At 49.4% G+C, this 15,307-nt stretch overlaps 1 protein-coding gene across 1 annotated transcript in view; it reads right to left on the bottom strand.

Moving 5' to 3' along the window:
• Positions 1-4,721: 4,721 nt before the first annotated feature.
• Positions 4,722-15,307, bottom strand: part of LOC139234009 (1-phosphatidylinositol 4,5-bisphosphate phosphodiesterase delta-3-like) — a 355,874-nt gene continuing 345,288 nt past the window's right edge. Inside the window, exons 14-16 of the mRNA XM_070864801.1 lie at positions 10,480-10,615; positions 6,782-6,931; positions 4,722-5,354 (exon numbers count right to left, since the gene is read on the bottom strand). Coding sequence (XP_070720902.1) covers positions 5,266-5,354; positions 6,782-6,931; positions 10,480-10,615 — 375 coding nt within the window. The 3' untranslated portion in view covers positions 4,722-5,265. The remainder of the gene's footprint in view (positions 5,355-6,781; positions 6,932-10,479; positions 10,616-15,307) is intronic.

Raw genomic sequence — 15,307 nt, 5'->3', positions numbered from 1 at the left:
AACCTTACAAAGACCTTTGACACTGTCAACCGCGAGGATCTATGGAGCGACCTCCTCCGTTTCGGATGCCCCCAAAATCTTTCTCGCCTCCATGCTCCACCTCACAGTCAACAAGCTCCCCAGTGGGAACCCGTTCAACCTTCGTCGTCTCCAAGCCAGGTCCAAGACCACCCCACCTTCTGTCGTTGAACTACAGTACGCGGACAACTCCTGCATTTGCGCACATACATAGGCTGAACTCCAAGTCATAGTCAATGTATTTACTGAGGCATACGAAAGCATGGGCCTTACGCTAAACATTCCGTAAGACAAGATCCTCCATCAACCTGTCCCTGCTGCACAGCACTGCTCCCCAGTCATCAAGATCCACGGCGTGACCCTGGACAACGTGGACCATTTCCCATACCTCGAGAGCCTCTTATCAACAAGAGCAGACATTGACGGCGAGATTCAACACCGCCTCCAGTGCGCCAGTGCAGCCTTCGGCCACCTGAGGAAAAGAGTGTTCGAAGATCAGGCTCTAAAATCTGTCACCAAGCTCATGGTCTACAGGGCTGCAGTAATACCGACCCTCCTGTATGGCTCAGAGACATGGACCATGTACAGTGGACACCTCAAGTCGCTGGAGAAATACCACCAACGATGTCTCCGCAAGATCCTGAAAATCCCCTGGGAGGACAGACGCACCGACATCAGAGTCCTTGACCAGGCCAACATCCCTAGCATTGAAGCACTGACCACACTTTTGTTCCATCCGAAACTCGACTGCCAATGTCCTAACTCGCACCAAGCCCACTCACCTCTGTGCTTGCGGTTAAGTAATGGCTCGATATCAACATTTTCATCCTTGTTTTCAAATCCCTCCATGGCCTTGTCCCTCCCTATCTCTGTAATTTCCTCCAGCCCCACAATCCCCCCGCAGCCTGCCGCCCCCCCCCCCCCCCCATCCAGATATCTGCACTCCTCTAATTCTGCCCTCTTGAGCATCCCTGATTATAATCGCACAACCATTGGTGCCTGTGCCTTCTGTTGCCTAGGCCCTAATCTCTGGAATTCCCTCCCTAAACCTCTCCGCCTCACCACCTCTTCTTCCTCCTTTAAGACGCTCCTTAAAACTTACCTCTTTGACCAAGCTTTTGGTCTCCTGCGCTAATTTCTCCTTATGCTGCTCGGTCTCAATTTTGTTGTCTTATAACACTCCAATGAAGCGCCTTGGGACATTTTACCACGTTAAAGGCACTATATAAAAAAAAAGATGATGTTGCTTCTGATTTTTCCTGCATGTCTCACATTCCTAGTGTCTGCAGTGGCAATAAAAATGCGATAGGTGTACATTTCTCAGGGGCTTGTTTTGATGACTCTTAAATATGGAGATAGGGTGGTCACACACCCGACTGACAAAAAATCTGTTGGCATGTCTTTATAACCTTAGCTTTTCATTTGTGATCAATCCTTCTCATTTTAATGAACTGTTTCCAATAATTCAACATTTTGAAGGTCCTTTCTTATTTTCTTGCTCTTTCTCATATCTACGGTGTTAGTAAAACATTTAAAAGAAATCAGGTACCTGAAATTCCCAAATAGTAATGCAAAAAATAATATTCATGATCTCATAAATGGCTCAAAAGATTCCAGAAGATAAATCGAACAACAATGCTCCCGATCCACTGAGTAACAGTACTACAAAGACTTTTCAGAGATAGTTAAAAAATAACATGTAGGTGGCAACAGCATGCATTGTGGGAGGTTGGGCTTCCCAATTAGTGGCTATTTTTAAAGAAGGCAACTAACTACAGAAATAGGAGCACAAGATGGCACAAAAAATGTAATCAAAAGTTAAATAGAAATGAAGTGGTATTATTAGCATGGACGGGCACTAGTGGGTCAGCAAGAATCAAAGAACCTTATCGTACCAAAGGAGGTAATTCGGCCTGTTGTGACTGCCAGCTCTTTGAAAGCCCAAGAACAGGCAGCCAAGCAAAATTTGTAGGTGGCAACAATGGGTGGATCCTGTCAAATTTGGAGAAGAAAGTCAGAAAAGGTCTCAGTTTTTCAAATGCAAATGAACACTGCCAGAAACAGATCTTAAATCACCTGGAATACAAGAGCAAGGAGGTTATGCTTGAACTGTACAAAACACTGGTTAGGCTGCATTTGGAGTACTGCGTTAAGTTCTGGTCATGGCATTGTCGGAGGGATGTGTTTGCACGGGAGGGGGTGCAGAGAAGATTTACGAGAGTGTTGCCTGGACTGGAGAATTTTGGCTGTTGGGGGAGATTGGAGATGCTGGGTCTGTTTTCTTTGGACAGAAGAGGCTGTGGGGAGATCTGATTGAGGTGTGTAGAATTAAGAGGGGCCTGGATAGAGTGGATAGGAAGGACCTGTTTCCCTTGGCAGAGGGGTCAACAACCAGGCAGCATAGATTTAAAGTAATTGGGGGGAGATTTAGAGGGTATTTGAGAGGAAATTTCTTCACGCAGAGGGTGGTGGGGGTCTGGAACTCACTGCCTGAAAAGGTGGTAGAGGCAGAAACCCTCACCACATTTAAAAAATACTTGGATGTGCACCTGAAGTGCCGTAACTTACAGGATTACGAACCAAGAGCTGGAAAGTGGGATTCGGCTGAATAGCTCTTGGTCGGCCGGCGTGGACACGATGGGCCGAAATGGCCTCCTTCCGTGCTGTAATTTCTATGGTTCTATTGTAAAATGCTACAGTGACCAGCGGCAACAAAACTACGATAATTGTACATTTCTCAGGAGTTTGTTTTGGTGGCTCTTAAATATGGAGATCGGGTGGTCATACACCGACTGTCCCAAAAAATCTGTTGGCCTGAGCTTTTAATTCTTGATCTATCCTTCTCACTCTTGTATGAACTGTTTCCAATAAGTCAACATTTTGAATGTCTATTTGCCCTTTGAATGGTGTCCCCTGCTGAAAGTAATAGCCTAACTATGGTCTCAACAATGCGTTCTGTCAGATTAAACTAACCTGTATCAATTTATAACTAAATGTCCTTTATGCACATCTGAGTATTTCATTAGTCTTGGTAAGAATAGCTCTGCATTGATTTGATGTTTTCAGTGAATGATCATTAATCACACCCAAATTTTTTTATTTTCCACCTTTTGTTAGTAAACACCCATTGATAATACATTCATGTGTCCTTTGCTAATGCAAATGAACTTATATTTTCCTACTTTAAATTCTATCTCCCATTCCTTTGCCTATCTACTTAATTTGTCAGTCATACTTACATTCTTTTTAGGCAGTCCCTCGAATCGAGGATGACTTGCTTCCACACCAAAAAGGAATGAGTTTACAGATGTTTCAATGAAGGAGCTGATATTCTGATATTCCAGGTCCCGAACTACATGTTGAAGGGTGGAAGATGCCTGTGCGTGGATTTTTTTAACGTGTGGTGACCGTTGCACACCAGCCACCACACGGGCTTTACAGAGCTAGGTCTTGGTCCATGGCAAGGATTAACCAGGATGACTGGAGACTAGCTCTGCTGCATGGAGCTAGTGCGCACACATATCGCAGTGTGGGCTGGCCTGTGCTGCCACAGGGCTCTCGCCTCTCCTGGGCCTCGAACTGTCGTCTCTCCTGGGCCCTGTTCTCTCTCTGCTCCTCCACCCCGATCACTCTGCTGTACCTGGGCCCTGTCGAAATTCCTGCCCACGCTCTAATCGGTGACGTCGCCCTCCTCGAAACCGTCGCCCTCCTGCAACGGCTCGCGCTGTATCCTGAAGTGGCATGCTGCTCCTCTTATACCCCCGATTGTGGCTGGTGTTTCTTCGCAGGTTGGGGCGCTACGCTGGTTCCAGGGCCGCCCCGCTCCTCTTATACCCCAGATGATACCCCGACCTGCGAGGAAACGCCAGCCGCGGGTAACGGGTATAAGAGATACTTACATTAGTCATCTGATTTCATAGCGTGTTGTCATCAACAAATATATTTATACTTACAGGTTCACAGCACAGAAGGAGTCATAGACCCCGGAAAGGACAATAGCCAAGCCTCCCATCCCCCTGCCAAGACTCTGCTCCCAATGCGTCTCCGCTTTCCCGATGTTGGGGAAGTCCAGAACCAGAGGAGACAGTCTAAGGATAAGCAGTAATCCATTTAGGACCGAGACAAGGAGAAACTTCTTCACTCAGAGTTGTTAACCTGTGGAATTCTCTACCGCAGAGTTGTTGATGCCAGTTCATTGGATATATTCAAGAGGGAGTTAGATATGGCTCTTATGGCTAAAGGGATCAAGGGATATGGTGAGAAAGCAGGAAAGAGGTGCTCATTGAATGGTGGTGCAGGCTCGAAGGGCCGAATGGTCTACTCCTGCACCTATTTTCTATGTTTCTATGTTTCTAACCGTGCAGGGTCCTGGCCTCGGCCCGCTCCCTGACACACCTTATGCTGCCCAGCCTCCCCTGCTTGGTCATTGGTTCACGGTGTGACTGATGGTCTCTCCTCCCTCTGCGGACAAGCGGCTCACCATCTATCGCCCAGCACAAAACCAGAGCTGGGCAGCACATCTTTAAACAAAACCCATGTGTGCACCGGCAGAAAGCGGCTCCAGTGCGCAGCAGGAAAAGCTGACCCACCCTGACTGGGGTTACCCCCAATGACTGCATGCTCATCAGCAAAACTGCAGTCAGGTTCAAAGCACACGGTGAGCGGTGTGCGAGGGCCCACAGAACAGTACACGGACTACATAGTAAAATAAACAGCTCACTTTATATATATAAATATATATATATATATATATACATAGATAAAACAAGCTTAATACACAATATAAATGAGAGCACTGTGCAGATACAGTGCACGACTTTGCTGAGCTGGGTGTGCTGAATCCTGTGAGCCCGGGCCGACAACACAGACACATACTGCTCAATGATCCCAGGCTAAGGAAGGCCTTCCTTTCAGCTGCAGTTTATAAAAGTTCATGTGTTGACAGAATCTAGAGTGAAGACGAGAGATATCTATCTCCACGGTAACAGTCTGAAATCGGTCTGGAGCTGGCTGAGAAATGATCCCGAGTGGGACGGAGTCACACCGAAAGGCAGTCGGGCTGTGTGCTTACAGTTGTCTCTGTGTCCTGCTGTCGGACTGTTTAATGAGCAGAGATGGTTCGCAGTGTATTGGCCTCCTCCCTCAGGCTCTGCATCCCCTGACTTGTCGAAGTTGGCACTGGGCAGGTGCACAGTAAGAGTTTGTGTCACGCAGTCAGACTGTGAGCAGATCCCCACTTGTTCCACGCTATACACTCTTCATCCGGACCCGCACAAAAAGCGTGGCCGGTGAGAGAGAGGCAGCGTCCCTGGACAGCAGGTGTATGTGTCGATAGCCTGCAGATACAAACAGAGAGTTATTGATGGGGAGTGTGGCACTGCTGGGGGACTGCAGGGGCTGGGCTGGGTGTGTGCTGGGCAGGGGGTGGGCTAGGCTGGGACCAGGGATGGGCCGGGGCCGGGTGTGGGCCAGGCAGGGGGTGGGCTGAGCCGGGGGTGGGCTAGGCCGGGGCCGGGGGTGGGCAGGGGCCGGGCAGGGGGTGGGCCGGACTGGGACCTGCAGGGTGATGGCAATCAGGACCAGAAATAGCTCGCCAGAGGTTATCAGCTCGGTTTCCACTCCCAGGCGCAATTGCGCCAGAGCGAGGGGCTGGGAATAGCAGCATGGAGGCTCGGCTCAGGGTAAAGGAGGGCTGGAGACACTTGCATCGGTGGAGCTGGGCCGGGGGTGCGCAGCGCCAGGGGTGGGCCAGGCTGGAGGTGGGCCGGGGGTGAGCCAGGCTGGGGGTGGGCCGGGGGTGAGCCAGGCTGGGGGGTGGGCCGGGGGTGAGCCAGGCTGGGGATGGGCCGGGGGTGAGCCAGGCTGGGGGTGGGCCAGGGGTGAGCCAGGCTGGGGGTGGGCCGGGGGTGAGCCAGGCTGGGGGTGGGCCGGGGGTGAGCCAGGCTGCGGGTGGGCCGGGGATGAGCCAGGCTGCGGGTGGGCCGGGCGTGAGCCAGGCTGGGGGTGGGCCGGGGGTGAGCCAGGCTGGGGGTGGGCCGGGGGTGAGCCAGGCAGGGGTGGGCCGGGGGTGAGCCAGACTGGGGGTGGGCCGGGGGTGAGCCAGGCTGGGGGTGGGCCGGGAGTGAGCCAGGCTGGGGGTGGGCCGGGAGTGAGCCAGGCTGCGGGTGGGCCGGGGGTGAGCCAGGCTGGGGGTGGGCCGGGGGTGAGCCAGGCTGCGGGTGGGCTGGGGGTGGGCCGGGGGTGAGCCAGGCAGTGGTGGGCCGGGGATTAGCCAGGCTGGGGGTGGGCCGGGGGTGAGCCAGGCTGGGGGTGGGCCGGGGGTGAGCCAGGCTGGGGGTGGGCAGGGCAGGGGGACGGTGGGCAGGGTTTTTTTTCCAGTGCTGGAGATGGGCTGCAGGTTCCAAGATGCGGACAGAAGTGTTACCCCAGGGACAGTGTGAGAGTGGGAGGGGCAGTGTGTGAGAGTCAATGTGGGGAAGTGCTATGTCAGGGGAGGGGCTGGTCGAGGGGCTGTATGTGTGGGAGGGGTTGTGTCAGGGGGAGGGGTTGTTTCAGAGGAGGGGCTGTTTCAGGATGAGGGGATGCTGTCTATGGGGAGGGGGCAGGGCAAGGCAGGGACGGGGCTGGGGGAGTAGGTGGGCTGGAGGCGGGGCTGGGGGAGTAGGAAGGGTGGGGTGAGGGGGCGGGTGTGGGGCTGGGGTAGGGCTGGGGGAGTAGGAGGGGCTGGGGCGGGGCTGGGTGAGGGGGCGGGGCTGCGGCGTACCTGCTTTCATGCTGCTGAGCGGGAGTGTGAACTGCCCGATGAAGTCATTGCTGGAAGCGGAATCGTAATCCTCTACCACGAAGCGGATGAGAGCGAGCTCGGGGGCGCTGATTGTAAACCGGAGCACTTCATTCCACACCGGATTAAAGCCTGCAATTCAACAGCAACAACTATTTTTAGTAGAAACCTTAAATCAAGGGCCCCCTTTTGGCACTAGAACACACAAATTAACAATTTAAAACTGTAACAAAAACCTTTAATCAAATTAGAATTTGTTTGCCGGGGGTGATGATGCACTCCAGTCCCTCCCATGCCCACCTCTGGAAGGCCGCAAGAGTACCGGTGGATCAGCAACACACACAGCGACACACTCAGAGCGACACACTCGCACAGCGACACACTCAGAGCGATACACTCAGAGCGACACACTCGCACAGCGACACACTCGCACAGTGACACACTCAGACAGTGACACACTCACACTCAGAGTGCAGCACCTTAAAATAAGCAGCTTCTGGCTGGCTAAAGTCGACTAAAGGTTCAAAATACATCGACGGGTGTCAGTATTTCTTTAACGACGCTTGCAACATGCTGACCCCTGTACAACGCCCGCTACAGTGGAAGCCCCAGAAAACGATTGATATTTGACGATTCGAAGGTGTCTGGGAGCAGATGACCGATCAACAATTCTAGTCGTAGGAGCAATTTTCTCAAGGAAAAATATATCCAAAAATAAACCAACGTAATAAAAGCTCAGTGTATTGGGTAAATATCGGTTAAAACTCAAAGTTTCGATTGGTTTGCAGCTCAGTGCGTGGTGTGGCAGCAAAGCACGCTGTCGTAACCTAGGGCTAGACCCTCTACTTTTGAGCTTATCGCCCAAATATGGGCATTATTTCCGGCATGGGTGGTAAAAAAGGGCTTTCAGATCGCCAGCTTCTTGCCCATTCTCAAAACACCCAGTTTACATTTTTGAAAATGGGCGTTACCGCGAGCGATATGAAATGGGCGGTAGCGTTAAATTTTTCTGGCCTTCTGCCGTAAAGTGTGTCTGTCCTTAGCAACGGCATGGCAACGCTCGATTCCCACGATTCAGGAGGTCAAGGGTCATCATGACATGCGCAAAAGAGGAGACAGAGAGGGGGAGCTCAGAGGCACTGAAAGCGTGTGTGGCTGTGGTGTGTGCTTGTCTGGTTGTTGTGGGAGGCATGACGGAGATTCACCAGCAGCAAAAAGCCCACTAAGCACCAAGAACATAGTTGGCACCGAATTTTTGTCCCAACAAATAAGATATAAACTGGTAGGGATGGTGGAGGCCCTGGAGCTGGTAGCCAGGAACACTGGTGGCAGAGGGCTCCCAGTGGTCCCAGAGTGCCGGACTGCACCCCAAGGTGACACACCCCCATTGCCAACCACACATGAGAGCCAGCAGCAACATCTTGCTTATGGCTCAGAGCACGTTCCCACCTCGGGACCATCTCCGTCCAAGCAGCGCTTCAGCCATCTCCCCGTCTCCCACCAATGAAGCATCCCCTGAGGAGCTCCTCTGCCAGGCGGCTTGGAGTCAGGAGGGGAAGGAGTAGAGGTGTGGAGGAGAAGCGGGGTGGGGGTGGGGAGGGGGGGGAAGGGTTGGTTTGTGCAGAAATACTGATGATTTCAGACTAATGTTCTATTTAACAAAACCTTGCAGCACATTGGCTCAGATAGCTGCACCATTATACACTGGTGATTCCTTAACATCATAGGGTATAATTACACTTAACTTCAATCAATGTAAACTTTAACCCACCATTGATGTATGACCTGCACACCCAACAGTGTGTCAGCCTATTGGAGCTCGCCTCCTGAGTGGTCCAGGCATCTAAAGCACTGCTTCAGCACGCCAATGGTTTTCTCCATGATATTGCGAGTTGCTCTGTGGCTCTCATTGTATCGCCTCTCGGTCTCGGTGTGGGTGTCACGCAGTGGGGTCAACAACCAGTTGGCGAAGCCATATCCTTTGTCACCAAGCATCCAGCATTGACCTTGTGGCTCATTGTTAAACAAGTCAGATACAGTGCTCTCACGCAGGATGTGCGCATCATGGATACTGTCCGGAAATTGAGCATTCACAACCAGCTGGACATTCAGGGAGTGGAATCCCTTGCAGTTCCTGAAAACCTCAGCATCCTGAAAAGGTGCCCGCATCGCGATGTGCGTACAGTCTATTGCTGCCTGCACCTTGATGAAGTTTGCAATTCTGGAGAAACCTAGAGCCCTCTCATTCTATGCCTCCCTGGTCATAGGGAAGCTGATCAAGTCCCTCCTGCATGCGTACATGGTTTCACTGACCTGTCTAATGCAGCGATGTGCGTCATGCTGAGAAAGTCCACAAATGTTGCCAGCTGTGGCCTGAAAAGAACCCGAGGCATAGAACGACAGTGCCACGGTGACTTTGACCTTGACGGAGAGTGCAGTTCTGATGGTGCTGGCAGGCTGCAGGTCTTCTCTTATCAGCTGAAATACCTCAGTGATAACCTCCTTGTGGAAGTGCAGTCTCCGAAGGTAGGTGGTGTCAGGCAAGTCAAGGTAAGAATGCTTCTCCTTGTACTTGTGGGGGGTGTAACGTCTGGTCATCCTCATCTGTCTGTCACTTCGTACATTGGGCACATAATGCAGTGCAGCATTCCTTCTGTGATGTCGAGACTACTGCATGTATTTGGTCACCAACAGAGGGCGAGAAAGGACCCACTGCAGTAGTTCTCTGTTTTCCATCGATTGCACACAAACAAGGAACGTCCCGACGAACACATCTCTTCAATTCCAATCGGTCACTGTACGGTCAAGATGTTTGTAGAGATTTTCACATCAACTCCAATGACCCGCAGAGTACATCCAAACTCCGCCGAGATTGAACACAGCAGCCTTTTAAAGGACGTGACATGTGATCTACGACAGTTTTTTGGGCGAGCGATATTGTGGGTGAAATGTGCGCGAGGTGGTGAAATTGACGCTGGTCAATCTCCATGGCCGCTGGTTTGGGTAAATATGCTCTTTACCACAAAAAGAGTCGGCAGGCGTTAATATTGAATCTCGGCGTTAATTCCGTGCAGAAAGTAACTCTGGGCGATATTATGGGCATTGAATTCACCCATTCTGCTGATTCTGCCCCCAAAAAGTGGGCAGGCGGTCATATTTTTTCTCGGCATTAAGCACATGGGGAAAGTGACGCTCGGCGATAAGTTTCCAAAAAATGCCCGCCAATTTCCATTTTGTGCCAAAATGGGCGATATATGGGTTACATGTCATTTCAGCGGTAAAATGGGCGTTAAGTGGGCATTAAGCAGGCATAAAAAGTGGAGGTTCTAGCCCATAGTCTTTCTGCAATGCCCGATTATCTGCCCACAGCAGGTGACTGTCGCAGGCTCAGTGACACACATCTCAGTGACTCACCCCGGGAGCTCAACCCTATCGGAATGTCCCGAATATGGTGCAGAAATGTCTCGGGCATTGCAAGCAGTGGCTTCAATGGACTACAATGGTTCTATTTTTGTTATGTGAAGAATCTCAGATCCTGTGAATCTAATTGAGGGATGCAGTTGGTCCCAGGACACCATGCTACTTTCAGAGGTTTTTAACGACTATACTATCGGGATCCTCAGACACGCCATTGCCAGTATAACCCCCATCAGACAGCTATTGCACACACATCGTCTTACCGTTATTTTCGACATGTTGTGTCTTTTTTGTGGCGTTATCATCAGGGACGCCGTGCACCTCGACACGTACCAGCGGATCCACGATGGAATTCTTCTTATCCTTGTTCACTTTCGGGAGCTGCTGAGCTGTAATAATCTGAAAAGCAGGAGGCAGCAATCTGAGAATTTGGGGTTCTACAATATGGGGTGCATTGTAATTCACCACAGATAGGAAACAGAGAGCGAGAGAGTGGAGATCCAGCGAGGAGACTGAGAAAAGTTACTCAGAGAGTGGATGGGGAGGGAGAGCGTGGGAGCTTCATCGGGTGATGGAGCGAAGGGGACATCCTGGTACCAGAGAGGGCCAAATTTATCATCACGGGATGGAGAAAACACAGCAATTATATCAGGATGGGGAACAGCAGAGGCTTCATTAGTGAACATGGCAAAGAGAGAGCAAGAATGTTGTGTTGCAGTTTGAGCAATTAGGCAGAGAGAGAATGAGAACAATATGATAATTGGACACAGAGCAAGTCCTGAGATATCCCAGGTACCAGTCACAGAGCAACTTTATAGAGATGGGACCGGTTTAATCAATGTAAGATACATTTCTTTATTATACTGTCCTTTTACTGTCCCATTGTTGCGTTGTATTGAACTGGACTGAGCCATTAACAACTAGCACAGTGATCATTCCCATTATCCTGTCGTATTGGCGTGAAGGCTCCATTGTTACATGGAAATAAGGCGATCATTTAATCATTATACTTCTCTCCTGATTTTAGTGACCTTTGCGGACAGAATGTCACGGGGCAGGGTGCTGCCCGCCTGGAATCTCAGTCAGTGTCTCTGCTGGTGGCGCTCCGTGTCAGGAGCACGGATTGGGAATATTGCCCAATACTGTCCAAGCCCATGAACAGAATAGTGTCAAAGCAATTGTTTCCATGATTTTCTATAATGGACATGGAGAAGAGGCAGCAACATTGGACAACGTATTAAGGCCTATTGTCAAATCGTCCAACTGATCTTTATAGATATTTCTGATTTCAGTATAAAGAATGTGACCAGGAGGTCCTCTTGCTATGTGTGTTTAATCTAACCCAGGTCCAACAATCCATCTGCAAGCAAATCCATAAAACGGCTATTTTCCAAATAGAACTTGATAGTAATGGGCTTCCTAGTTCCAGTCCCAAAAGTCAACATCCATCGTTAGTCATCATCATCATCATAGGCAGTCTCTCGGAATCTCAACATGAGTCCTCAGATGGCTGAACAGTCCAATACGAGAACCACAGTATCTGTCACAGGTGGGCAGATAGTCATTGAGGGAAGGGACTGGTTTGCTGCACGCTCTTTCCGCTGCCTGCGCTTGATTTCTGCATGCTCTCGGCGACGAGACTCGAGGTGCTCAGCGCCCTCCCGGATGCACTTCCACCACTTAGGGCGGTCTTCGGCCAGGGTCTCCCAGGTGTCAGTGGGGATGTTGCACTTTTTCAGTGAAGCTTTGAGGGTGTCCTTGTAACATTTCCTCTGTCCATCTTTGGCTCGTTTGCCGTGAAAGAGTTCTGAGTAGAGTGCTTGCTTTGGGAGACTCTTGTCTCACACGCGAACAATGTGGCCTGTCTAGCGGAGCTGATTGAGTTTGGTCAGTGCTTCAATGCTGGGAATGTTGGCCTGGTCGAGGACACTAACATTGGTGCATCTGTCCTCCCAGGGGATTTGTAGCATCTTGCGCAGACATCGTTGGTGGTATTTCTCCAGCAACTTGAGGTGTCTACTGTACATGGTCCATGTCTCTGAGCCATACAGGAGGGCGGGTATTACCAGGGCCCTGTAGACCATGAGCTTGGTGACAGATTTGAGGGTCTGGTCTTCAAACACTCTTTTCCTATTTATTAAAATGGAGAGTGACATAGTTAATTCAGAGACTAGGGTCCTGAACTTAAGGAAAGGTAACTTCGATGGTATGAGATGTGAATTGGCTAGAATAGACTGGCGAATGATACTTAAAGGGTTGATGGTGGATAGGCAATGGCAGACATTTAAAGATCACATGGGTGAACTTCAACAATTGTACATCCCTGTCTGGAGTAAAAATAAAACGGGGAAGGTGGCACAACCGTGGCTAACAAGGGAAATTAGGGACAGTGTTAAATCCAAGGAAGAGGCATATAAATTGGCCAGAAAAAGCAGCAAACCTGAGGACTGGGAGAAATTTAGAATTCAGGAGAGGAGGACAAAGGATTTAATTAGGAGGGGGAAAATAGAGTATGAGAGGAAGCTTGCTGAGAACATAAAAACTGACTGTGAAAGCTTCGATAGATATGTGAAGAGAAAAAGATTAGTGAAGACAAATGTAGGTCCCTTGCAGTCAGAATCAGGTGAATTTATAATGGGGAACAAAGAAATGACAGACCATGAACAAATACTTTGGTTCTGTCTTCACGAAGGAAGACACAAATAATCTTCCGGAAATACTAGGGTACCGAGTGAGAAGGAGGAAATGAAGGGTATTCAACATTTAGGAAGGATAGACATAAAGGAAAAGGAGGTGGGGTGGCGTTGCTGGTTAAAGAGGAAATTAATGCAATTGTAAGGAAAGACATTAGCTTGGATGATGTGGAATCGGTAGGGGTGGAGCTACGGAATACCAAAGGGCAGAAAACGCTAGTGGGAGTTGTGTACAGACTTCCAAACAGTAGTAGTGATGTTGGGGAGGGCATCAAACAGGAAATTAGGGGTGCATGCAATAAAGGTGCCGTAGTTATCATGGGTGACTTTAATATGCATATAGATTGGGCTAACCAAACTGGAAACAATACAGTGGAGGAGGATTTCCTGGAGTGCATAAGGGATGGTTTTCTAGACCAATATGTCGAGGAACCAATTACGGGGGAGGCCATCTTAGACTGGGTGTTGTGTAATGAGAGAGGATTAATTAGCAATCTCGTTGTGCGAGGCCCCTTGGGGAAGAGTGACCATATATGGTGGAATTCTACATTAGGATGGAGAATGAAACAGTTAATTCAGAGACCATGGTCCAGAACTTAAAGAAGGGTAACTTTGAAGATATGAGGCGTGAATTGGCTAGGATAGATTGGCGAATGATACTTAAGGGGTTGACAGTGGATGGGCAATGGCAGACATTTAGAGACCGCTTGGATGAACTACAACAATTGTACATTCCTGTCTGGCGTAAAAATAAAAAAGGGAAGGTGGCTCAACCGTGGCTGTCAAGGAAAGTCATGGATAGTACTAAAGCCAAGGAAGTGGCATACAAATTGGCCAGAAATAGCAGCGAACCCGGGGACTGGGAGAAATTTAGAACTCAGCAGAGGAGGACAAAGGGTTTGATTAGGGCAGGGAAAATAGAGTACGAGAGGAAGCTTGCAGGGAACATTAAAATAGACTGCAAAAGCTTCTATACATATGTAAAGAGTAAAAGGTTAGTAAAGACAAATGTAGGTCCCCTGCAGTCAGAATCAGGGGAAGTCATAACTGGGAACAAAGAAATGGCGGACCAATTGAACAAGTACTTTGGTTCGGTATTCACTAAGGAGGACACAAACAACCTCCGGATATAAAAGGGGTCAGAGGGTCTAGTAAGAAGGAGGAACTGAGGGAAATCCTTATTAATCGGGAAATTGTGTTGGGAAAATTAATGGGATTGAAGGCCGATAAATCCCCAGGGCCTGATGGTCTGCATCCCAGGGTACTTAAGGAGGTGGCCTTGGAAATAGCGGATGCATTGACAGTCATTTTCCAACATTCCATAGTCTCTGGGTCAGTTCCTATGGAATGGAGGGTAGCCAATGTAAGCCCACTTTTAAAAAAAGGAGGGAGAGAGAAAACAGGGAATTATAGACCGGTCAGCCTGACATCGGTAGTGGATAAAATGATGGAATCAATTATTAAGGATGTCATAGCAGCTCATTTGGAAAGAGGTGACATGATAGGTCCAAGTCAGCATGGATTTGTGAAAGGAAAATCATGCTTGACAAATCTTCTGGAATTTTTTGAGGATATTTCCAGTAGAGTGGACAAGTTGATGTGGTGTATTTGGACTTTCATAAGGCTTTTGACAAGGTCCCACACAAGAGATTTACGTGCAAAGTTAAAGCACATGTGATTGGGGGTAGTGTGCTGACGTAGATTGAGAACTGGTTGGCAGACAGGAAGCAAAGAGTAGGAGTAAATGGGTACTTTTCAGAATGGCAGGCAGTGACTAGTGGGGTACTGCAAGGTTCTGTGCTGGGGCCCCAGCTGTTTACATTGTACATTAATGATTTAGATGAGGGGATTAAATGTAGTATCTCCAAATTTGCGGATAACACAAAGTTGGGTGGCAGTGTGAGCTGCAAGGAGGATGCTATGAGGCTGCAGAGTGACTTGGATAGGTTAGGTGAGTGGGCAAATGCATGGCAGATGAAGTATAATGTGGATAAATGTGAGGTTATCCACTTTGGTGGTAAAAACAGAGAGACAGACTATTATCTGAATGGTGACAGATTAGGAAAAGGGGAGGTGCAACGAGACCTGGGTGTCATGGTACATCAGTCATTGAAGGTTGGCATGCAGGTACAGCAGGCGGTTAAGAAAGCAAATGGCATGTTGGCCTTCATAGCGAGGGGATTTGAGTACAGGGGCAGGGAGGTGTAACTACAGTTGTACAGGGCCTTGGTGAGGCCACACCTGGAGTATTGTGTACAGTTTTGGTCTCCTAACTTGAGGAAGGATATTCTTGCTATTGAGGGAGTGCAGCAAAGGTTCACCAGACTGATTCCCGGGATGGCGGGACTGACATATCAAGAAAGACTGGATCAACTGGGCTTGTATTCACTGGAATTCA

Source organism: Pristiophorus japonicus, chromosome 21 (genome assembly GCF_044704955.1).
Source record: "Pristiophorus japonicus isolate sPriJap1 chromosome 21, sPriJap1.hap1, whole genome shotgun sequence".
Taxonomy (NCBI): domain Eukaryota; kingdom Metazoa; phylum Chordata; class Chondrichthyes; family Pristiophoridae; genus Pristiophorus; species Pristiophorus japonicus.
This window is presented reverse-complemented; position numbering and strand designations above follow the sequence as displayed.